Source organism: Neopsephotus bourkii, unplaced genomic scaffold (genome assembly GCF_033783945.1).
Source record: "Neopsephotus bourkii isolate Nb327-2 ecotype Australia unplaced genomic scaffold, CSIRO-AGI_Nbou_v1 NB_959, whole genome shotgun sequence".
NCBI lineage: Eukaryota > Metazoa > Chordata > Aves > Psittaciformes > Psittacidae > Neopsephotus > Neopsephotus bourkii.
In genome coordinates, this window is record NW_026901453.1 from 252,027 (window position 1) to 273,599 (window position 21,573).

Genomic DNA, 21,573 nt, shown 5'->3' on the forward strand with positions numbered 1-21,573 from the left:
CTGCACCAGCTCTGTTGCCCTTCTCTGGCCCCGCTGCAGCACCTCAGTTGCCAAACAGTGATCTGTACTGAGAAACCTGCGTGGACTTTGGAGAACTGGCACCGGCTGCCGGTGACCTGCTCACGGGGCATCGCCCTGGCTCCCGTGATGATGCTGATACAAACGTGAAGCCAGGTTAAGAAGGGAAAACAAGGTGATGGCTCCTTTGCCAACCCGGTCACGCCGGTAGCTTCTGGCGCAGGAGGGCGCCCATCCAAAACAAACACGCGGTGCTTATTTAGGGGCACGGGCCAGCGGGAAAGCCACCGTGTGATGAGCGGCTCCCGAGCGGCCGGACGGAAACATGCCGCAGTGCGACACGGGCTCGCTGGCGCGGGACAACACGCGGGGACAGGTACGAACGGGGAACCGGGACCGGGATAAGGCGGCACCGCCGCTATCATGTGATCATGAAGCCACACACACCCCCTCGGGTCACGTGAGAGTGGTCGGACATGGCGGCTACGCGGCGGCTCCTGCCGCGCTGGGCGGTGTCGCTGCGGCCGGTGAGGGGGATCCGGGGGTCGCGGGTTCGGGACCCGGGCTCGGAGCTTGGGGTTCTCCTGACGCCCTCCTTCTATCCTCAGGTCAGCTCCGCGGCGGCATCCGGAGCCCTCCCGAAGCGTGTGAAGGTGGTGGAGGTGGGGCCGCGCGATGGGCTCCAGAATGAGAAGGTACGGACGGGAGCGGGGTTGCTCCGAGCACTGGGGCCGTGGTGCCACCAGCAGCCTGTCCCGGGTGGTTTTTGTTTCGAAACGCCGCTTTTTCGTGGCAATAACAACCGACAGTGATTCTCTTCTTCTCAGAACGTTGTTCCGACACCGGTGAAAATCAGTTTAATCAACATGCTGGGCGAGACGGGGCTTCAAGTCATAGAGGCCACCAGCTTTGTCTCCCCCAAGTGGGTTCCCCAGGTCAGTATTAAAGTGTGTTAGAAGGTGCCTCCTAATAGGGAGTAACCTGATGAAAAGCTCCTGCTTGCTCCCTAATCGCTGTCACTGGGAAGGAGCAAAGCCAAATGAAGGTGCTTGCGACATCGCAGCCCTTTGGACCCAGAGGAGGAGCACGGAGCAGCTCGGGTCCCAGCAGTGGCTGTGTGCGGGTGACTGAGCTGTGCTCCCATGGTGGGTGCAGCCCTGCTGCCTCTTCAGGGGCCCATTGCTCTGGTTCTGAAACAGTTCCGTCCCCATTGTAGAAAGAGGGTTTAGAAGTGATTCCTCATTCACAGAGGTGAGTGTTGTCACCCTCAGAAACCTCTCCTTGTTTCCCTTGCAGATGGCTGACCATACCGAAGTCATGCAAGGAATCACCCAGCTGCCTGGTGTGAGTTACCCTGTGCTCACCCCGAACCTGAAGGGATTCCAGGCTGCGGTAAGAGGTGGCAGCGTCAGGATGTTCCCAGTGTTCCCAGGCTGTGGTTAAGGATGGGAACTCTATCTTCCACCCCATGGGCAGCAATCTCATCCTGTAGCTTCTTTCCAAGGGATCATTTTGCTGGGGGAGTAAGGATCTGTTGTTTGGAAGTAAAGGATTTTAAGGTCCTTTCCAAGCCTAACTATTAATGAGTTTATAACAGAAAAGACCTCCAAACATCTTCTATTGTTAAAAAGGCACCTGTTTGAATTGGCAGTGGTACTGTCAGTCTTACCTACACGTCCCGCAGCTCTCCTGACTGCACCAAGCTTCACTGCTGACTCTATAATCTTACACTTCTTTGGTGTGAGACTTGGATCTCATCATGGTTCTGCTGTGAAATGAGCTGAGGAAAGAATTGGGTTATTCAGGAGGAAAGTGGGGGAGAAGCCTTTCTGATAGAATGGGAGCACCGCGGTTGTGTTTGTCATTCCCCTTGCAAGAGAAATCAGCTCGCTTGAAGTTGTGCTTTCTGCTGGCAGGTGGCAGCAGGAGCCAAAGAAGTGTCCATCTTTGGGGCAGCATCTGAGCTCTTCACCCAGAAGAACATCAACTGCTCCATAGACGAGAGTCTGGAGCGGTTCAGTGAAGTGACGGCAGCAGCGAGAGCAGCCAGCGTTCCTGTCCGTGGGTGAGGGATTCCTGCTGCAGACAGAGATGTAACTGCCCCATTCCTCCCTGTGGAGCTGGCCTGCGCAGTGCCTGGGGATTGCTTTTCAGCTTTACCTGCTTTTGGGGGGTGTCTCTCTACTGGGATGGGTGCAGGGCATGCAAGCTCAGTGCATGGAGAAGCATTAGTGTGGGAGCAGTCACATAACACCCTGACTTTTGGAATAGGAAATGAATTCTTCCATTGTATGGAGCACATAAGGTGCAGCACAAGCCCTGCCTGACCTGGCCAGTACGATCTCACTGCAGTTCTCTAGCTAAGGGTGTATTTTTTAACCACAGATACGTTTCCTGTGTCCTTGGCTGTCCCTACGAGGGGAAGATTTCTGCAGCTAAAGTTGCAGAGGTGAGTTCATCAGCTGGGTAGGTTTTGTCTCGCTTTTATGGGCATGACTTGGACACTGAGGGTTAAATGGTGTCCAGCCATTGAACTGGACTGAGGGGAGACTGGGGAAGGTTACAGGGAGCTGCCACCATGGTGGGGAGAGCTGAATGTAGCTGGAATGGATGGGAATTCAGGGAGCTGTGGGGACCTGGAGATGTTTGATCCTGGAGATGAGTCCCTGTGGTGCTGCATTCCAGGGAAGTGTGCACTGATCCCTGTGTACAGCCAGTGTCCAGCTTTGGGGAATGGGATGGCCAAGCTGCCTTCTCAGTAAACACCTTGGCTTCTGGACAGGTCTCGAAGAAGATGTACGCAATGGGATGCTACGAGATTTCCCTCGGTGACACCATTGGCATTGGGACCCCGGGGAGCATGAAGGAGATGCTGACAGCTGTCATGAAGGAGCTGCCAGTTGGGGCTCTGGCTGTTCACTGCCACGATACCTACGGGCAGGCTCTTGCCAACATCTTGGTAGCACTTCAGGTAAGATCCTTGCTTTGGAGCGTTGCATCTTTCCTTGTTTATTTGGGGCTTGGTTTTGTGCTTGCTGTAAACTGTGGATTAGAGGGGCAGGATGAGGCACAGTTCATTGTTTAAGGGTTTACTGATGGTGGGGTCGTTTGCAGATGGGTGTGAGCGTGGTTGATGCTTCCGTCGCTGGCCTTGGAGGCTGCCCCTATGCCCAAGGGGCATCTGGAAACGTTGCCACGGAGGACTTGGTGTACATGCTGCACGGGCTGGGCATCCACACGGTAAGCACCAGCCTGCAGCAGCTGAGCCCCTCGCACCGTGGCTCTGCTCGGGCTTCAGCAGGGGTGCAGAATGTGACCCAGGGAGCCTGAGCGAAGCGGGTAGAGCTATGGGGGATCCCTCTGGGTCTGGTGAGGGCTTTCTTGTGCCATGCCAAGCCCACTCCTCCGCCCTTTTCCAGCGCATTTGATTTCACCCTCGCTGTCTGAGTCACACCAGTGAGCAGCAGGCACCCAGGGCCTTGTGCAAGCACCCACTGGGGCCCCTTCACCCCTGCTAGTCTGTTACGGGGCAGTGTGACTGGCAGAGCTGGTGCTGAGGCATGTCCTGTCTTTCTTCCCATAAAGGGTGTGGATCTGCAGAAGCTGATGGACGCGGGCACGTTTATTTGCAATGCTCTCAATAGGCGAACCAATTCCAAAGTGTCCCAGGCCTGTTGCAGACTGTGATACCACATGGAGTTTCTCCTTGGATCAAGAAGAAAGCAAGGATCTAGGCTGGTTGGGTTTCCCTTCTGATCATCGGTGCCCTTTCCAGACTCAGTGCTTGGGAGGAAATGCATAATCCATCAGAATCAGTGATGAAATGAGAAGAAACAAACCCCAGGACTACTGTGTGCAACCTTGATGCCATCAGCCATCTGCCTTAGGGAAGGGAGGATGTGATGCGCTGAGGGAGAAGTAGCAGCCACAACCCTTGCCTGGGAGCTGTGGTCTCCAGCACCAGCTCAGAACAGGGTCTGGTAACTTCTGCCTTGAGAGGGTGTTACCATCATGCTACCAGCAGGGGATAAAGCACAGCTTTTACCATTAGAGCCAGTCTCCAGGTCAGGCTTGAGCTCTATCCCCTTCTCTCTCCTCACTACAGATGCTAAGGCTGAAACCGAAGGACTCCCTTTCCTCATTCAAGTGCCAGGGGCAGCCTTGGACCTTCTGCCTTAGTGTTTAGGGGTTGTCATAATGGGCTGTATCTGTTGTAAGGTACTTCTAACTACCAGGAGTAATGAACACGTTATTTAATATTCTAAACTATTAGAAATTGAGTTGAATTAAATGAGCTAAAGAGCTTTTGCTGCTGGTTTGGTGCTTTTTCCATTCACCCTGGGCTGGGGCAGTGTGGAACACACGTGTTCTGCACACACGTGTGTGTTCTGTGCACGTGTGTGTTCTGTGCACACATGTGTTATGTGCACACGTGTTCTGTGCACGTGTGTGTTCTACGCACGTGTGGATTCTGTGTATGCCTGTGTGTTCTGTGCACACGTATGTTCTGTGCATATGTGTATGTGCTGCGCACATGTGTTCTGTGTATATTCTGTGCACATGTATGTGTTCTATGCACACCCTTGTTCTGTGCACACCTGTACTGTGCACATGTGTGTTCTGTGCACACCTGTGTGTTCTGTGCACACCTGTGTGTTCTATGCACACGCTTGTTCTGTGCACACCTGTACTGTGCACCTGTGTGTTCTGTGCACACCTGTGTGTTCTGTGCACACGCGTATTCTATGCACATACGTGTTCTGTGCACACACATGCTGTATGCACACACGTGTTCTGTGCGCAAACATGTTCTGTGCACACGTGTTCTATGCACGTGCGTGTTCTGTGCACACGCATGTTCTGTGCACACACATGCTGTATGCACACACGTGTTCTGTGCGCAAACATGTTCTGTGCACACACATGCTCTATGCACACGCGTGTTCTGTGCCCACACGTGTGTTCGTGCTCTGCTGGCCCCGCCCCCTACCTCCTCTGAGCCAATCACCACCCCTCACTACACCCACCCCACCCCCGCGCATGCGCGCTCCGTGTCTCTCATGTCCCCTTTGCCGCCCCGTAGCGCCGGTGACACGTTTCCATGGGAGAGCGGCGCGCGTGGCACCGGCGGGGCGGGGCTCGCGGCCGGGCCTTAAAGGGGCCGCACCGGGCGCGGGGGCAGAACCGGAGCGGGGGCGGTGGCGGCGTGAGGGGAACCGCGCTGCCGGGCCCGGCCCTCCTGCAGCAGGGACCCGAGACCCTGGGCCCCTGAGGTGAGTGCAGCCCTGAGCTGCGGGCCCGGCCCCGCGTTTGGGTCTCGGTGCGGCTCCGGCAGGGATTGGAGCCATCACCCGGTGATAACGGGGGCTCGCTTCTTTAGGGGGCCTATAGGGATGCTGGGGAGGGACTCTTCCTTAGGGACTGTAGTGACAGGACAAGGGGTAATGGGTTAAAACTGAAACAGGGGAAGTTTAGATTGGCTATAAGGAAGAAGTTCTTTACTGTAAGGGTGCTGAGGCACTGGAATGGGTTGCCCAGGGAAGCTGTGAATGCTCCATCCCTGGCAGTGTTCAAGGCCAGGTTGGACAGAGCCTTGGGTGAGATGGTTTAGTGTGAGGTGTCCCTGCCCATGGCAGGGGGTTGGAACTGGATGATCTTAAGGTCCTTTCCAACCCAAACTATTCCATGATTCTCTGATTCTTGCCTGGGGCCTCGAGTCCCGGTTCCTACCCTGCTCACGCCGTGCCCCTGTGCTCTGCAGGGACCCGCTGCCACCGTCCTGGGAGCCTGGGGTTGGGCTGGAGCCGGCGCTGGGACGGGAGGGTGTGGAGGCCCGGTGGGAAAAGGGGGATTTGAGTGGGAAGGGGCAGAGGTGGCACCCCCGAGCACAGCCCCCCCATGGCCGCTGTGGGACGGGTCCTGCCCCTTGCGCTTTGGGCTGGATCCCGAGGGATTTGTGCTGCAGGACGCGGGGCCTGCAGGATCCCGCCTGGAATTAACAAGGAAGAGCGAGGGTTTTCCCCGGTACGTGACACGTGTCAGCCGCGCCCTGCCTGTGCGGGAGGAGTGAGCGGTGCCGCACGGTGCGCTCCTGCCCTGCCCTGCCCTGTCCGGATGTCCTGGTGCAGGCAGGGCTGATGCGGCGCTGCCCTCGTCCCTTCCCCAACCAAGGGCTTCGTGTCCCCCCTCTCCTCCACTGAAGGGCCCTCCCTCCCCAGGGAACCATGGCAGAGAAGATCCTGGTGACCGGTGGCGCTGGCTACATCGGCAGCCACTGTGTGCTGGAGCTGGTGCAGGCTGGCTACGTCCCCGTGGTCATAGACAACTTCCACAACGCCATCCGAGGTACCGAGCGCTTTCCTCCCATCCCATCCCATCCCATCCCATCCCATCCCATCCCATCCCATCCCATGCCAGGGGCTCGGTCCCTCTCTGCCTGTGCTGGGGGTGTTCCAGCTACCCCAGCGCCTCGCTCCATTCCCTGTCCCCAGGGGCAGATGCGCTCCCCGAGAGCCTGCGGCGCGTGCAGCAGCTCCTGCGCCAGCCCATCCTCTTCCAGGAGATGGACATCACCGATGGGGCAGCGCTGCAGGAGCTCTTCAGCAAGGTGAGAGCAAGAGCCCCAAGGAGGGCTCTGAGGGGTTTGTGCCGGGGCTGGGAGGCTGGAGCTGGGCAGGGAAGAGAGCGCTGGGGAGATGCTGTGAGCAGCAAACGCTCCTCCTGGCCATGGAGAGGACAAGGGCTGGCTGGGGAGGCTTGTGGCTGCTTTCTGCCCAGAGCTCCAGCCTCCTGCTAACACCAAGCTCTTTGTCCCTCGGCAGCACCGCTTCTCGGCCGTGATGCACTTTGCGGGGCTGAAGGCAGTGGGAGAGTCAGTGCAGAAGCCCCTGGAGTACTACAGAGTGAACCTCACCGGGACCATCCGGCTGCTGGAGGTGCGTGGAGCCAGGAGGCAGTGGTTGGGGCTGTTCAGCCTGGAGAAGAGAAGCTGCGTGGAGACCTCAGAGCAGCTTCCAGTGTCTGAAGGGGGCATATAGGGGATGGACTCTTCATTAGGGACTGTAGTGACAGGACAAGGGGTAATGGGTTAAAACTGAAACAGGGGAAGTTTAGATTGGATATAAGGAAGAAGTTCTTTGCTGTTAGGGTGCTGAGGCACTGGAATGGGTTGCCCAGGGAAGCTGTGAATGCTCCATCCCTGGTGGTGTTCAAGGCCAGGTTGGACAGAGCCTTGGGTGACCTGGTTTAGTGTGAGGTGTCCCTGCCCATGGCAGGGGGTTGGAACTGGATGATCTGAAGGTCCTTTCCAACCCTGACTGTTCTATGGTTCTACATGGTGCTGGGTGCAATCCTGCTTGGGAGCAGCAGAGGGGCTGAGCCAGGGTCCAGAGCTCACTGGCTCAGTGGTGGCTGCTCCCTGCTCCTCAGGCCATGAAAGCCCACGGCGTGAGGAACCTGGTGTTCAGCAGCTCTGCCACCGTCTACGGAGACCCCAGGTACCTGCCCCTGGATGAGAAGCACCCAGCTGGAGGCTGCACCAACCCCTATGGCAAATCCAAGTACTTCATCGAGGAGATGATTCGAGATCTCTGCACAGCAGAGAAGGTGCGGAGCTGCCCCTGGGTGCGCAGGGCTGGGAGCTGAGCTCTTTGCCCACTGGAGCACAGTGGGGTGACCAGGCACAGTGGGATGGATGTGTCTCCCCAGGATGTATCCCTCCTGTCTATCTCTCTCCCTAGGACTGGAACGCCATTCTCCTGCGCTATTTCAACCCCATTGGTGCCCATGAATCAGGCCTGATTGGGGAAGATCCTCAAGGGATTCCCAACAACCTCATGCCCTACGTGGCGCAGGTACTGCCCCGCTGTAGCCGTCAGGGACCCCCTGGCTCATGGTGCTGACCATGAGGCTGATGGAGCTCTCCTGCTCTTGTCCCTGCGTGCAGGTGGCTGTGGGGCGCCGGGAGTTCCTGAACGTATTTGGGAATGACTACAGTACAGATGATGGAACGGGTATGGATGGAGCAGAGAGGCCCCAGCAGCTCTCTGCCCAGCCTGGCTGCACCCCTTTGGGCAGGAGAGCGTTGCCCTCACCCTCTGCATCCCTGCAGGCGTCAGGGATTACATCCACGTGGTGGACTTGGCCAAGGGCCACATCGCTGCTTTGAAGAAGCTCAAGGAGAACTGCGGCTGCAAGGTACCGGGGGCGGTCAGGGCTGCGGGGCTGGGTCCTGGGGTGTTAAAATGGGGCCTGGCCCTTGTCCCCTTGCACAAGCAGCTGCCCCATGTCTTCACCTCCTTCCAGATCTACAATCTGGGCACAGGCACCGGCTACTCTGTCCTGCAGATGGTCCAGGCCATGGAGAGAGCCTCAGGGAGGGAGGTAAGATCTGACCTGCACCTGCAGGGCCATGGCAGCCCCTGGCACCGCTCCCTCAGCTCCTGGGGCTCGGATCCATCCCCTCCACTGAGCCCTTGGTGCTGCTCTCGCTGCAGATCAGGTACAGGATCACAGCCCGGCGTGAAGGGGATGTGGCCTCCTGCTATGCTGACCCCACGCTGGCTGAGCGCGAGCTGGGCTGGAAAGCTGCCTTTGGCCTGGACAAGATGTGTAAGAGCATCCCCAGCCCCTTCCTGCCCTGTGCCCGTGGCTGCTCCTCTCCTGCCCCCCCTGACCCTGGCTCTCCCTGTTGCAGGTGAGGACCTGTGGCGGTGGCAGCTGCAGAATCCCACAGGCTTCAGCAAGAACTGAGCCATGGCCCCGGGGCTGCTCCCCAGTGAGGCTGTGATCACCCTGGGGGCGTGGGGCAGCCCCAGCCTCTCCACTCCTTCCTCATCCTCCCCACTCCCCCAGGTCCTTCGCATCTCAAAGCAGAAACACAAGGGAAGACCCAGCCAGGGCCCTGCTTTGGCCCCCAGGGCACAGAAACCCCTCGTGGGATTGCACAGGGGCTGGTGCCCACCCCAGCAGGGACCTGAACCACCCCTCCCCTGCTGCACCCAACCCACCCAGCTCAGGGGGCAGGGGCTGTTCCTGCCTTCAGGGGGAGAGCAGGGCTCCCACTGACCCCTGCCCTGGGTACGGGGAGGGTGCTGAGCAGCTACCTCATGGCCTTAGGCCCCAAGAACCCCCTTGATCCCCAACATCTACAGGGACCAGGCATATCCCAAGCCCAGCTCCCCAGGGGCTCCCCCCAGACCCGTGCCTCTTTCTCTGCCCCCAGCGTGGTTTTGGGCACAAACTCTCACCTCCAGAGCAGCCCCAGCCATAAACCCTGGGCCCAGCTGTGCTGCACGAAGCCCCCCTGCTGCCATGAGATGGGGCTGGGGCCTGGCTTTGTTTCCACATTCCCTGGGGCAGCCACCTCCATAACCCCATTGCCAAAGGCTGCCCCGGAGCAGGCTCTGCTCCACTGCCCAACACTGCTCCTATTTATCCCACAGCAGGAGCCGCGGTGCTGCTGCCCCTTGGCTCTGTAATTTATGTTCCTAAGTTATGAATGGAGCTTTTGAGTTGGTGGAAATAAAACCTCCCTGCTTCCCAAGGCGGCAGAACCAGGAGCTGGGGGCCTGGCGCTGGAGGTACCAATGACACCAGCGCAGCTCTGGGAGAGGTTCACCATTTATTTCACCTTGTTTGTGACGCTGTGGAACACACACAAAAACCCCAAACATGGACGAGGAAGACAAAAAAAGAGAGAAGAAGAAAATAAAAGAAAAGAGCTGCATTGAGGAATGGCGAGGAGCTGTTCTCCCTCCCGGGTCCTCAGCATGGGAGGGGGAACCAGCAGGAATGCTCTGCCCAGGGGCCCAGCGTGGCCATGGGGCCTGGGCCCGCGCATGGCTCTGGTTCACAGTCACATTGGTCAGTCCATGCATCCATGCATCCATCCCTGCGCCAGCCCTCGGGTACCCTGCAGGGAGCCGCGGTCCCATCCCAGCCCCTCGCACCCTCCCAGCACAGGAGGGGAGGACACAGCAGCGTTAAACCAAAGTAGAAGCAGCAGCAGGACTGGACCCCAAGCAAGGGAAGAGCTGAGCTCCCCCCGCCACCAGCAGCGTGTTTGCTGGTTTAAGACTTCCTAAAGGGGGAAGGAAAGAAAAACCCACCCCAACCCAAAACAACCCCGGAAAGCAACCAAGGCTGGGTCTAACGGAGCCGATGCTCCACGGAGCAGGTTATTGCTTTGCGTGTCCCAGGCAGGAGGGCATGGCTGGAACAGAGCCCCCCCCTGCCTCTTGCAGCAGCCAGACAGGCCTGGACCCCCCCAGCAGTGGGGGAGCAGGGCCCTGGGGCTGGGGCAGGGTGGGTGGTGTGTTCTGGTGTGGTGGGTACAGCAGTGCCGTGGGCTCAGCCCAGGGGGAGGCGAGGAGAGGGGCAGCGCTGCTCAACAGCAAGAGCCCTTCAGCCCTGCGGGATGGGAGGGGATGGCAGGAGCCCACCCATGCAGGGGACATTCAGGGCTCAGGGGGGCTGGTGGGGATGGTCCCAGCCAGGCCCCCATGAGAGAGGCCAAGCCTGGGCTGCAGCCTCCAGCTGGCTGGGCAAGGGAAGCCAGGAAAGCTGTGATTGTACAGGGAAAGGCCACCAGAGCCCCCAGGATGAGGCGCAGCAGCACCCTGGCATTCAATGCTGGTGAGATGATGGCTGGGAGCAAACCTGCTTCCTCCAGCTGCGCCAGGAGCCGTCCCTGGGGACCGGTGGCCTCTTCTCTCCTCACCTCTCCCTCCCTGTGCCAGCCCAAGCCCAAAGGGAAGGAGAAGTAGCAGCAAGAGAGACTGAAGGATTGGGCTGGCACCGGGCGGGCTCCATGGCAGAGCCACTGGGATGCTGGCTGTGAAGGGCACAGAGCTGGGCTGAGGGAGGCAGGGCCGGCTCCGGGCCCCACACAGGGCTGAGGAGGAGATTGTAAAAGCAACAAGAGGAGGAGGTGATGATCTCCAGGAGGGCAGAGCTGCCCTGACCCCATGGCTGAGGCTGCTGGGGAGTGTGCGTGTGCAACAGGGCAGCGGCCGGGCCCCATGCGAGGAGGTGCAGGAGCTGCATGGACCTGGCTGCAGCCCCAGGCTGTGGGGCAGCCCTCGGTGGTACCAGCCCAGAGCGGAGCCGCGAGGGGTCCCCATGGGAGAGTCCCGGGTTCCTGAGCTCCGACCCCAAAACCCGCGACTCACCCAGGGCTGAGGGCAGAGCGGGAGCAGAGGGTGCCCCGGTCCTGCCCTGCAGCCACCCCGCTCCTCTCCTCCCACCGCACCGGGGGCACGTCCCACCCCTAATACTGGTACAAAACAAACCAAACGCAAGAGGAAAAGCTCACCCGCATCGTGCCGGACCCGCACACTGCAGAGCCTGACCCGGGGGAGCCAAGGGATGGGGAGACCCCCCCCCAGAAACCGCTCAGAGCAAGAGAAGGAGGGAAAAGGCCGCTCAAAGACTCGCCTTAACTCCAATCTCAGCTCCGAGAGCAGCAGGGAGAGACGAGCACCCCCGGCCGGAGAGGATGCGGTGCGAGGAGATGGGGAGAGGCAGGAGGTGCGGAGGGGGCCATGGCTTCCGTGTGCAACGGGCGGGTCACGGGGGAAGGATCCGCAGCTGCAGCCTCAGAGTCCTTCCCTGCCACAGTCTGGATTGGCTCCGCTTAGATCCGGGGCAGCAGCTTCTCGATGAACTCCTTCACTGCCATCATCTCCTGCAGAGAGCAGAGCCCATCTCTGTGAGCACAGGGCCTCCCCGAGTGAATCCAGGAACAAACACATCCCGCATCTCCTGGACTCTGCATTGTCCCCATCCTCCCTCACCCCCCATGCTGGGATCGGTCCCAAAGGTCCCGGCCCTTCTCTCTGCTCGAGGCACTGACCTGAGGACAGGAACTGTGCATCACCCCGGGGTAGGTTTTGAACTGGACCTTGGTGGGGGTGACAACAGATTTCAGCTTCTCAGCAGTGAGGGCCCCGAAGCGGACGGGGATCATGGGGTCCATCTCCCCGTGGCACTGCAGGATGGCAATGTCCTTGTTCACACCGTTGTTTGCTGCCTGCAGCGAGGAAGGAAGGGCTCAGGAGAGAGAATACACAGCAGGGAACAGGGCCAGCGCTCTGCATCCCTGAGCAAACCACAGCAAACTCCAGATGGGAAAATCCCCCCCCCTCCCAAGCCCTCCCTATGGACACGAGTGGAGCACGAGGTACCTGCGGGAAGGCTTTGTGCAGCGGGAGCCAGCAGCTGAGCGCCACGATGCCGGCCAGTTGGTGCTGGCAAGTGAGAGCCGTGTACAGCGACAAGGCACCACCCTGGGGGGGGGGGGAAGCTCCATCAGGGATCCAGGCAGGATCTGCAGCCCTGCATCCACCCATCTCCTCTTGGAGGACCCCAACCCATCAGCCTGCTGCACATCAGCCCCGCTCACCTGTGAGAAGCCCCCCAGGATGATGCGGTTGGGTGGGATCCCATTCTTCATCTCGTGCTCGATGATTGCTTTAACTGGAAGAAGACAGCGGGTTGGGATCGCAAGGGAACAGAAAGGAAGGAGAGGTGGAAGGAAGGCACCCGCTTCCATCCCAGTGACGGAGGGGCACCCTCAGTGCTTCCCCCTCCCCAAAGCTTCTTACTGTTTTCTGCAGCTTTCTTGATTCCAGCTTCATCCTCAGGTGCATCCGGAGTCAACCCCATGAGGTCAAACCTGGGAGAAGCACCAGGGTCAGCCCCAAACGGATCCCAACATGCAGGGTGTGGGGAGGAAGGAGCTGGGTGCACTCTGCCCTCCCCCTGACTCCCACAGGGCGGTGCATTTTGACCCTTCAGTGCCCCCCATCCCTCTCACCCTCCTAAACACCCCCCCAAAAAGGGTCCCACCCACCCCTGCCACCCCAAGCACTGACCAGGACGGCATCACCATCTTCATGTTGAGGGTCACGGGGATGCGGGGCCTGCAGAGGGAATGGTTTGGGTGGTTTAGTTCAAGTGCAGGAGAAGCAATGCGGAGCCGAGGGGAGCGGGGTGACCCTGCTGCAGGGGTGATCCCAAGCAGATCAGTGCCCCCAGAGCCAGCCCAGCCCAAGGGGACAGAGGAGGAGCTCCGGTGCTTTTGGCTCTTACAGCCACCAGGGAGAGGTGGAGGACAGGAGGAGGGAGAAAAGAGCCTCAGAGCAGCAGCTCCTGTGCTCATCAGCTCTGTGAGGATGCCAGAGAACGGGGCCCTGCATAAACTGGCCACAGCAGGAGAGCAAACCTCACCGCACAGCCCCGCGGGCAGGTCAGGGCAGAGGCCACCCACCCCCAAACAACCCTGGCAGCATGAACGGGTGCCAGAGCCCACCCAGACCCCTTCCCAAAGCAAGGCCAAGCACTTACGCGTGGGGGCAAATGTATTTCACATAGGGCAGGCGGATGGAGGAGAGTGCATCAGCCCAGCTGTGCCTGTGGAGAGAGAAGAGCAGAGAAGGAGTCCATGCCTGCCTCAGGCTGGTGAAGGTGAGGGGCTCCCCAAGGACAGGTTTTCTCCAAGGCTGCTGCCCCCCTGCCCCTGTTTGGATGTTGTTTCAGCAGCTCCTGCCCACCCTGGCAGCCTGAACCCCATTGTGGACCCCAGCACGCACCTCTCCTGCAGCAGGGCAGAGGCAGCACACAGAGCCCTGTGGCTCCATGAGCAGGAGGGGAGGGAGAACACCCTGTGCTACTGCTGTTATCTCCCCCTGGCCTTGCCCATCAGAGAGATGCACTTGCACAGACCCTGCCCATCTGCCAGCCCTCGCAAGGACTGGAGAGCCACAGCGTGCATCTGCCTGCCTGAAAGCAGAGCATCAGACCCGGGGGGGTGCTGCCAGGCTGCTGGGATCATACATACCCAATGCACAGAGCTCTGGAGCACGGCACAGGCTCAAAGCCCTGCACAACCCTCAGAGCTGCCCTTGGGCACAGCAGCACCAGGGCTTGCAAGGCAGCAAACCCCAAGCTGGCTCCAGGGATACTCACCCCGTGTCTCCAAGGCCATGTAAGAAAATGACCTGTTAAATGAAGCAGGAAAACAAAGGAATTAGCTGGGGGAGAGGCACGGCTGGGCTCATGGGGCACAGGCAAAAGGCTGCTTAGTCACTAACTAGAAGTGACTCCAACAGGCAGACAATACCTGACGCTAATGACGTGTCTCAGCACCTTTGAGCATGATGGATGGGAGGAACAGGCACATCTCTGTGCCACAGAGCCGGAGCATCCCGCATGCTGCATGGCACCATGGAGACTCACACAACCCACCCCCATGGGCCCCAGCAGGGTTAGGGCAACCCCTAAGCCACGGGGAGCAGAGGATTTGCCTTTAAGAGCTTAAACAGCCAAATGAGACCTGGCTCTCACTGCCTTCCCTGCAGGCTAAGTACCAGAGACAAAAAAGCCCAGCCCAAAGGGCAGCTCCTTTTCCCCCGCAAGACAAGACCTTGCTGGTCCTGCATCCCCTCTGATGCACATCCATAATGCTGAGGGATGGCAGGCTCCGCTCCCGGCTCCTCTGAGCCCCATATGGGAATAGCTGGGATCCTCAAGGCTGCCCCAAGGGAAGAAGCCAACGCGAGGAGCCTGGTCCTTACCGCGGCCGTCTCCCGCTCTGCCCCTGAGACAGTCACTGCGTCAGCGAGGAGGGGGACAGACATGTTGTTACCACACATACACCGAGAGGGACTCAGACACTGGCACCTGCAGGACACAGCAACAAGGGTAAGGCAGGAAACGACACTCCTCTCCCCACCCCCGGCAGAGGGAGCAGGTATTGAGGGGAAGATTAAAGACCACAGGAGGGCTTTGATGTTTGAAACCCTTGGGGCAGCCCCGCTCCGTTGCGGGCCCAGCCAGGCTGGAGAGGCAGGAAGCAGCAAACGCTTCCCCTGCCGCAGCACCAGCTGCGTGCGAGCGGGGATGAGCGTGGGGAGCGTTAAAATTAGCTCTTGCTGTTACACCTCAAAGCCAAAGTTGTTCCTGCGATGGTAACGGCGTGGGCAGAGGGTGGCCGGGCCGTGCGCAGCCTCAGCATCCCCTCCCTGCTGCGCCCAGAGCCGAGGAGGAGCCTGACCCACATCTGCTCGCACCGGGAAGCAGGAAGCAGCAGCAGCAGCGCGGGCTTTACAGCCCCAATGGAAGGGCCAGCCCTCTTTTATGGAGCGTTTGGGGATAAACCAGAGCATTCAGACGCTGGCCTGAGACTCAGTCCTGTGCTGACACCCAGAGCCTGGGCCCCCTCCAAGTGCTGGCATCCCTGTCCCCTTTGCTGCCCAGCCAGGCAGGCCACTGCCGCTGTCCCCACTGCTGCTGCCCCCATGGTGCTGTCCCCCCTGCTGCTGCCCCCACTGCTGCTGTCCCCATGGTGCTGCCCCCACTGCTGCTGCCCCCACTGCTGCTGTCCCCCCTGCTGCTGTCCCCACTGCTGCTGTCCCCACTGCTGCTGTCCCCCCTGCTGCTGTCCCCACTGCTGCTGTCCCCACTGCTGCTGTCCCCCCTGCTGCTGTCCCCACTGCTGCTGTCCCCACTGCTGCTGTCCCCCCTGCTGCTGCCCCCATGCTGCTGTCCCCATGGTGCTGTCCCCCCTGCTGCTGTCCCCACTGCTGCTGTCCCCACTGCTGCTGTCCCCCCTGCTGCTGTCCCCACTGCTGCTGCCCCCATGATGCTGTCCCCATGGTGCTGTCCCTCCTGCTGCTATCCCCACTGCTGCTGTCCCCACTGCTGCTGCCCCCATGATGCTGTCCCCATGGTGCTGTCCCCCCTGCTGCTGTCCCCACTGCTGCTGCCCCCATGATGCTGTCCCCCCTGCTGTCCCCACTGCTGCTGTCCCCACGGTGCTGTCCCTCCTGCTGCTGCCCCCACTGCTGCTGTCCCCACCACCACCACCTCCTGCAGCACCACGGGCCGCCTGTCCCCTCTCAGACCACGCTCACCCGCGGGGCAGGCAGCTCTGGCCGAGCTGAAGTCCGCACGCACGACACCGCCTTTGGACACAAAACCCGGCAGCGTTCGCTCCCCGTCCGGCCCAAATCCCTGCACCAGCGGCTCCCCGCTCGGCAGCCCCGGACCCCAGCCCTGATGCGAGCAGAGAGCGGTGACAGCGCTGCCATCGCCCCACGGAGCACGATCCCCGCCCCGGGTCCGCTCCAGCCTCCCCGCCTCACAGCAAGCACCAAGCCCCAGAGCGTCTCGGACGGGACGGGGCCACCGGCCCCCCGCCGCCAGCCTTACCCACCGCAACAGCCGCCTCCCCCCGCAGCCCGGCCCCGTTCAGTGGCGGCTGCCCCGGCTCGCATCGAACCGCGGGGACCAACGGGCTCCGGCGGCGCTCGCAGCCCACGTGCTCGTGTGTACTCCCGGGTCAAACCAACCGGCGGGGAACAGCCCCCGCCCGCAACCCCGGCTCCAGCGGCGCTGCCCCGTTCCCAAGGGATTCATTCCCAAGGGATTCCCGAGGCCAAACCGCGACACAGGAAGCGTAAAGCCGCCCCCACCCCGTACCCGCACTCAGAGACCCCGAGCCCAGCCCCACACGGACAGCGGGGACCTCACGGCCCTGACTCGTTACTTAAGTGCCCCGGCCTCTCCCGCAGGCCCGGGGAGCCGGAAACCCTGAGAGCCCGCCTGAAGCGGGCCGGGGCTCGGCCTCCCCCGCGAGGAGGAAGCCGGGGTTTGGGGGTGATCCCCTTAGGGCCGGCAGGGCTCGCTCCGACCCCCGCCTGCGAGCGCGGCCCCGGTACCGGCACCGCTCCCCCGCCGCGCCCACCACGAGGCCGGGGGGCGCCGGGACCCACCCGGGACCGGCTGGAACCGGAACCACAGCGCGGGGGGGGACGGGACGCGGAGCCCCCGCGGCAGCACCCCCGCTGATCCCCCCCCCCCAGTGGTACCTCCCGCTCTGCCCCCCCACACCCCCCCGCACCTCTCCCGCGGGCCCGGCGCGCGCTCTCCTCCCGGCTCCCCCGACGCGCTCCCACCGGAACTTCCGCCCAGCCGGGTCGCGGCGGAAGTGACGCACCGGCCGGCCCGCCGGGGGCGGCCATGATGGCGGAGGCGCCCTGAGGTAGCTCCGTGCACCGGGGAGCGGTTCCTCTTCACCCCGCCCTCAGCACGGCCGCACGTCCCGTGCCTTCCGCTGCCCCCCCCCCTCACACACACAGGCTGTGACCCGGCTCCGCGCACGGTTTATTCAGTCAGAGAAGCACCGGAACCAAGGCGGAGCGAACGGCCCGGAGCTGCAGCCTCCGCCTGCACCGGCACCACGCACCCTCGGCCCCAGGCACGGAGCTGATCCCACACTGCGGGGATGCAGGAGGGTGGTTCCGCCCCAGCCGTCAGGAGATGAAGTGAGTCTGTGGGGTGAATTGCTCCAGCTGGTGATCCGCGGGGTTTGCTGAGGCTTCGTAGTTGCAGATGGTGACTTCGTGGCGATGAGCCTGCGTTAACGTTAACCGTTAGAGGGCAGAATTGAAGTCCTTTCTAAAACACCCGTGTGGTGAGCGCTGAGCTGGGTCCTGCCATGCACCGTCCATCACAGCCCCCCCACTTCTTCCTCACCCCTACAGCCCAGCTTCAGCTGTAATTTAAAGCTGGTTTTACACTCTTTGCAGTGTTGTTCACCCTCTGCTCTTGCTCACCTCCATCCACTCTCCTTTCAGGCCTATGTAAAAGATCTTCGTTGTCTCTGCTCCGAAGTTCTTCGGGAAATGGATGGAGAGGTGGTGAACATTGGAGAAACGGGCAATTCTGAAAGAAAACACTGAAACTGGAGCTGCGTGGGCAGGATCCTGCAGTGCCGGCACCTCCCTGCACTGTGGCGCCAAGTCACCGAGTGCACCTCAGGCCTGGGAGCACGGACCCCATGGTGCAGGAACAGCTCCCTTCACGCGGCAGGGAATGGGGCAGCGAGGAGCTGGCACAGAGCTCAGGAGCAGGGATACAACACTGGGATGATTCCACATCCCGAGGAGTCCTGGCAGCACAGGCACACTGCTGCTGTGTCTCACTTGACAAGGACAGGATGGCAAACTCCACTGTGAGCAGCGCTGGGATGCAAGGGAAGGATCTGCCCCCATCTCACACATCCCTAAAGCCTGGTGGTGCACTCACGGGCCAGACAGACCCCCCCACCCCAGCCCAATGTCGTACTTGGTGGGATACTCCAGCTCGCCCACCGGGTCCCGGTTCAGGCTGAATGTTTGCTCTGGTTCCCTGGCTGCGTCATCAAAGGACATGTGAGGAATGTTCCTGAAGCTGGGAAGAGAGGGAGGAAACCCAGGGAGTTATTAACATACAGGTCAGCCAACTGCCTTCCTCCCCATCCATTAGCACTACCTGGATTCTTCTCAGTAATAAGAAACTGGATTTGCTTTGTCTTCTACAGGGGAAAATACCAACGCCACCACAAAGCATCATTCCAGAATACCCAACACCCTGAAGAAACAACAGGGAAGAGCGAGGAAAAAAGCTGGGGAGATGCAGGTCTCAGCCTGCTGGGGTACACAGAGCAACCAAGACACATGGAGACCAAAGGAAACCAGGAGAACTGTCCCAGCAGAAAGCTGCAATTACAGCTACAGCCAGATTCAGTGTTGGCACTCAGGAATTTCCATGCATAAAGTGATCCATGCCAGTGCTTCACATCCATGTTTGTGGAGCAGAGGACAATGTTGGCTTGATAAAGGCACATTTCCACCCTCCCCCCCGCAAGCAAGAGCTGCAGAGCACTCAATACTCTCATTTCTATTGAGAAAGGGACAGTATTAAGAAGGATTTTTGTCCCTTCAGGAGCCAGGCCCCGGGGCTCAGCACAGCCTGGTCCCCCCACACTGCACACCCTCACTGCTCTCATTAGCTACGAGGCGATCAGCTCAGTTCAGGCTAAGCAAAGCTCAGGCTGGTTTCACTCACAGCCTCATCTCTGCTGGGTGGCTCCCGTCGTCTTCTCCCATCACAATCACTCCCTTCAATTTCACCGTGCCCGTGAACCTGCCGGGAGAGGCGGAAGCCCCCGTTCCATCTCTGCTCCCTTCGGATCGGCCCCGCTTTCAACGCTGCCGGCCGAGGGACGGGCACTGCGGCGAGGGCACTTACGGGACGTTGAAGAGCAGCTCCTCGTCATCGTCGCTCTCCACGAACTGCAAGGAGAGAGGAGCGGGTCAGGCCCGGCCCGCCCGGGTACACGGGGGCAAGACCGGACCCCAGGGCCGCTCTCTCCCTCCCCGGTGCAGCCCCACCTTGGCTCGGTCGCAGCGCTCCTCCCAAGCCCGGAAGACGAGGGCTCCGCTGCCCTCGCGGCGCTCGTTGAGGCACTGCAGCCGCTGCCGGTCGATGCGCAGGTAGAGCCCCCAGGCCGCGCCGCGCTCCCCGCCGCCCCCCGCCGCCTCCTCCCCGCAGCACCGGCAGCGGCCGGGCCCGTGCGCCATCACCGCACCGAGCGCACCGCGCCTGCGCTCAGCGCCGCACAGCGCCCCCTGGCGGCCTGGAGGTGCTCGGTCCCGGGGAACCGGGTTACAGGAAGCGGCGCGGCCGGACCCGCAGCGAAGCCGCCTCTGGGGGAACTGAAGCAGCACCCTCCCGCGGCCACCGGTACTTAACAGCGCTCAGAGACAGAAGAGAACAAGCAGGCAGAGTCCAGTGTTTGGCTTTTATTGAGACATGATTTTCGGCTTTTCATATAACTTATCTAATTAAAATATTCATCTTAGTTACCACAAAAAAAAGGAACATAGAAAAGTGTATGTACACAGTTAGGGACCAAAATACAAATGCAAGTCAAAGTCACCCCCGCTCCTGCCCGCGGCGTACCGAAGGGGGAAGAGGCAGCTCTGCTCCGGTCCTTCGTATGTGTGTGGAGCACATGGGAATTGCACAAGTAACACCCCGGGCACCGACCTCAATTCTGGCCCCCTCCCTGCCATCCAGCCAAGCTGCAACACAGACACAGGCAGCAAAGCCCAGGGCAAAGAGGCTGTGCTGAGAGGGAAGGGGCATCACCCTGTACCAGCAATGCTTTGGGCAGTATCACATCCGAGTGGCTCCTGTAGTGTTCATCAAGGGGCAGTTTAGCAATGCCCAGCTCCTCTGCTTAAGGCTCCCTTAGGGCCTGGCCCCGATACCAGACTCCACTTCCCTCCCCCTCTGCCCCTACCCCAAAGTACAGAGGAGAAATAAACGGTAGCACAACAGTCAGCAGAAGATAATATATTGTTATCTAATTAAAAATACAGCAAAATTAAATACAGCAAAAATGCAAGAGTAAGGAGCCATTGTTTTACAGCACAACACACACTGAAATGCTGCACGGGAACGTTAAAGCATCTGGGACTGTAACCAACTTACAGCACGTGAGAGTCTGAGAACATTTCTCCAAGACCTTCAAAATAAGGAAAAGCCCAAATAAAGAGGCAAGTGTGCAGAATGGGTTTAAAGAAAGACAAAAAAGGAGGAAAACAAAGACGGATCCAACAGAAACCAGAAGCATACAGGGATTTTTCTAGAGCCCTATGCGGAGCACAGCAAGGTGCCCCAGTCAGTGCACAGACAACTCCGCTGGTTCAGTGGTTGGCAGCCACACAAAGCCAGCAGCAACAGCATCCACCATCGACACGTTTTCCACCTCGACAGCACAATCCCAAGGCAGCAAATATGGCTTGGACCAGGAGAACCTCTCCCCTTTCTGACCCAGTTGTATCTCTGAGCCCTGACAGTGCTGCCGCCTGCCCCTGCACAACCTGGGTCTGCCCAGCTCCATCCCCTGCTCACACCACCCCTGGTGAGGTCATTTTTGTAACCCACAAGTGGAAGCATTCACCACAATCAGGCTCGATGGCCCACAGAGCTCCAGCCCCTCAGACACCAGTACAACCCATTCCTCAACTCCTGCTACCACCCATACACACATTAAACACAAACCACGTTCTGTTATTCACTTCCTTCCAACACTATGCAAGTGGGTTTAGGTTCCAAGACTAAAATCCTTGCTTTTTCCAAAGTGGAGGCAGACATACGGGGTATAGCCAAGATTTAAAATGGAAGTAAATCCTTCCCAATAGCACACAGGGAACACGATAAAAATATTCCTTCTTCCTACTAAAAGAGGCAAATTGATGCCTTCATTGATCTTTAAAAATTGCTTCCAATTCCAGAGGCCAAGTCCCCTGTAACCTTCTCAATTAAAAGGAAATAAAAGGAAAAAGATGTTAAAATCTGACTTGGTGCGCAGGAAAATTTCTCCCCAAGCCCTTTGTAGTTTTATTCCCAGTAGCCAGCAGAAGACAACAGCAGCAGCAGCAGAGAAAAAGTCCCCAGTGGCTCTTGGCATCCCTGCACAACAATGTAAGCATCCAGACAAGATCTACAGTAACAGCAGAGAGAAGGTCAAGAGCAAAGATTAAGAGACACAAGCAGAGAGCAAAGCCTCGGGACTTGACACACTTGCCAAGAGCAGTGAGCAGATGGGTGCTGCCTGTCCCAGGGAGCCCAGGAGGTACCAGATCACAAGGAAGGACACCCAGTGTCCACTCAGCCAGATGGAGCCACAGAGAGGCTGACCCTCGCACTGCATCAGGGGGG

The 21,573-nt window shown here is 59.8% G+C and overlaps 4 protein-coding genes across 5 annotated transcripts; 2 read left to right on the top strand and 2 right to left on the bottom strand.

Annotated features, from left to right (window-relative positions):
* The first annotated feature begins 295 nt into the window (after positions 1–295).
* On the top strand, positions 296–4,326 carry HMGCL (3-hydroxy-3-methylglutaryl-CoA lyase). Of its 2 annotated transcripts, none has more exons than XM_061358921.1 (9): positions 296–394; positions 627–713; positions 846–953; positions 1,315–1,410; positions 1,935–2,083; positions 2,404–2,467; positions 2,801–2,989; positions 3,133–3,258; positions 3,604–4,326. In XM_061358921.1, exons 1-9 carry the CDS (start codon positions 344–346, stop codon positions 3,703–3,705), a joined length of 972 nt encoding a protein of 323 aa, XP_061214905.1. In that variant the 5' UTR covers positions 296–343; the 3' UTR covers positions 3,706–4,326. The 2 variants fall into 2 exon arrangements, with proteins under 2 accessions (XP_061214905.1, XP_061214906.1); XM_061358922.1 differs by lacking the exon at positions 296–394 and adding an exon at positions 472–545.
* A 1,896-nt stretch (positions 4,327–6,222) lies between these two features.
* GALE (UDP-galactose-4-epimerase) lies at positions 6,223–8,793 on the top strand. Its single transcript, XM_061358942.1, has 10 exons — positions 6,223–6,363; positions 6,510–6,625; positions 6,840–6,953; positions 7,447–7,623; positions 7,758–7,871; positions 7,964–8,030; positions 8,129–8,214; positions 8,323–8,400; positions 8,514–8,628; positions 8,714–8,793. The coding sequence occupies exons 1-10, from the start codon at positions 6,243–6,245 to the stop codon at positions 8,767–8,769; spliced, it is 1,044 nt and encodes a 347-aa protein (XP_061214926.1). The 5' UTR covers positions 6,223–6,242; the 3' UTR covers positions 8,770–8,793.
* A 2,398-nt stretch (positions 8,794–11,191) lies between these two features.
* On the bottom strand, positions 11,192–17,022 carry LYPLA2 (lysophospholipase 2). The gene is made up of 10 exons (XM_061358943.1): positions 16,922–17,022; positions 14,595–14,700; positions 13,987–14,018; positions 13,366–13,431; positions 12,894–12,941; positions 12,624–12,694; positions 12,422–12,495; positions 12,204–12,305; positions 11,873–12,049; positions 11,192–11,704 (listed from the first exon to the last, which is right to left on the bottom strand). The coding sequence occupies exons 2-10, from the start codon at positions 14,670–14,672 to the stop codon at positions 11,654–11,656; spliced, it is 699 nt and encodes a 232-aa protein (XP_061214927.1). The 5' UTR covers positions 14,673–14,700; positions 16,922–17,022; the 3' UTR covers positions 11,192–11,653.
* Positions 17,023–17,333: 311 nt separating this feature from the next.
* Positions 17,334–19,431, bottom strand: PITHD1 (PITH domain containing 1). Its single transcript, XM_061358954.1, has 6 exons — positions 19,236–19,431; positions 19,093–19,136; positions 18,910–18,987; positions 18,148–18,252; positions 17,637–17,745; positions 17,334–17,435 (listed from the first exon to the last, which is right to left on the bottom strand). Exons 1-6 carry the CDS (start codon positions 19,422–19,424, stop codon positions 17,334–17,336), a joined length of 627 nt encoding a protein of 208 aa, XP_061214938.1. The 5' UTR covers positions 19,425–19,431.
* Between the last annotated feature and the right edge of the window lie 2,142 nt (positions 19,432–21,573).

Bases quoted from the DNA above. Each gene is read 5' to 3' on its own strand.
- GALE (XM_061358942.1), top strand. From the start codon at position 6,243: ATGGCAGAGAAGATCCTGGTGACCGGTGGCGCTGGCTACATCGGCAGC. The intron at 6,626-6,839 runs GTGAGAGCAAGA...GTCCCTCGGCAG, and splicing joins TGCAGGAGCTCTTCAGCAAG to CACCGCTTCTCGGCCGTGAT. The intron at 8,215-8,322 runs GTACCGGGGGCG...ACCTCCTTCCAG, and splicing joins AGGAGAACTGCGGCTGCAAG to ATCTACAATCTGGGCACAGG.
- PITHD1 (XM_061358954.1), bottom strand. From the start codon at position 19,424: ATGGCGCACGGGCCCGGCCGCTGCCGGTGCTGCGGGGAGGAGGCGGCG. The intron at 19,137-19,235 runs GTGGGGCTGCAC...CTCTCCTTGCAG, and splicing joins AGCGCTGCGACCGAGCCAAG to TTCGTGGAGAGCGACGATGA. The intron at 18,253-18,909 runs GTGAGTGAAACC...CTCTCTTCCCAG, and splicing joins CACCCAGCAGAGATGAGGCT to CTTCAGGAACATTCCTCACA.
- HMGCL (XM_061358921.1), top strand. From the start codon at position 344: ATGCCGCAGTGCGACACGGGCTCGCTGGCGCGGGACAACACGCGGGGA. The intron at 1,411-1,934 runs GTAAGAGGTGGC...TTCTGCTGGCAG, and splicing joins TGAAGGGATTCCAGGCTGCG to GTGGCAGCAGGAGCCAAAGA. The intron at 3,259-3,603 runs GTAAGCACCAGC...CTTCCCATAAAG, and splicing joins ACGGGCTGGGCATCCACACG to GGTGTGGATCTGCAGAAGCT.
- LYPLA2 (XM_061358943.1), bottom strand. From the start codon at position 14,672: ATGTGTGGTAACAACATGTCTGTCCCCCTCCTCGCTGACGCAGTGACT. The intron at 14,019-14,594 runs GTAAGGACCAGG...TTCATTTAACAG, and splicing joins CAGAGCGGGAGACGGCCGCG to GTCATTTTCTTACATGGCCT. The intron at 13,432-13,986 runs GTGAGTATCCCT...CTCTCTCCACAG, and splicing joins CATGGCCTTGGAGACACGGG to GCACAGCTGGGCTGATGCAC.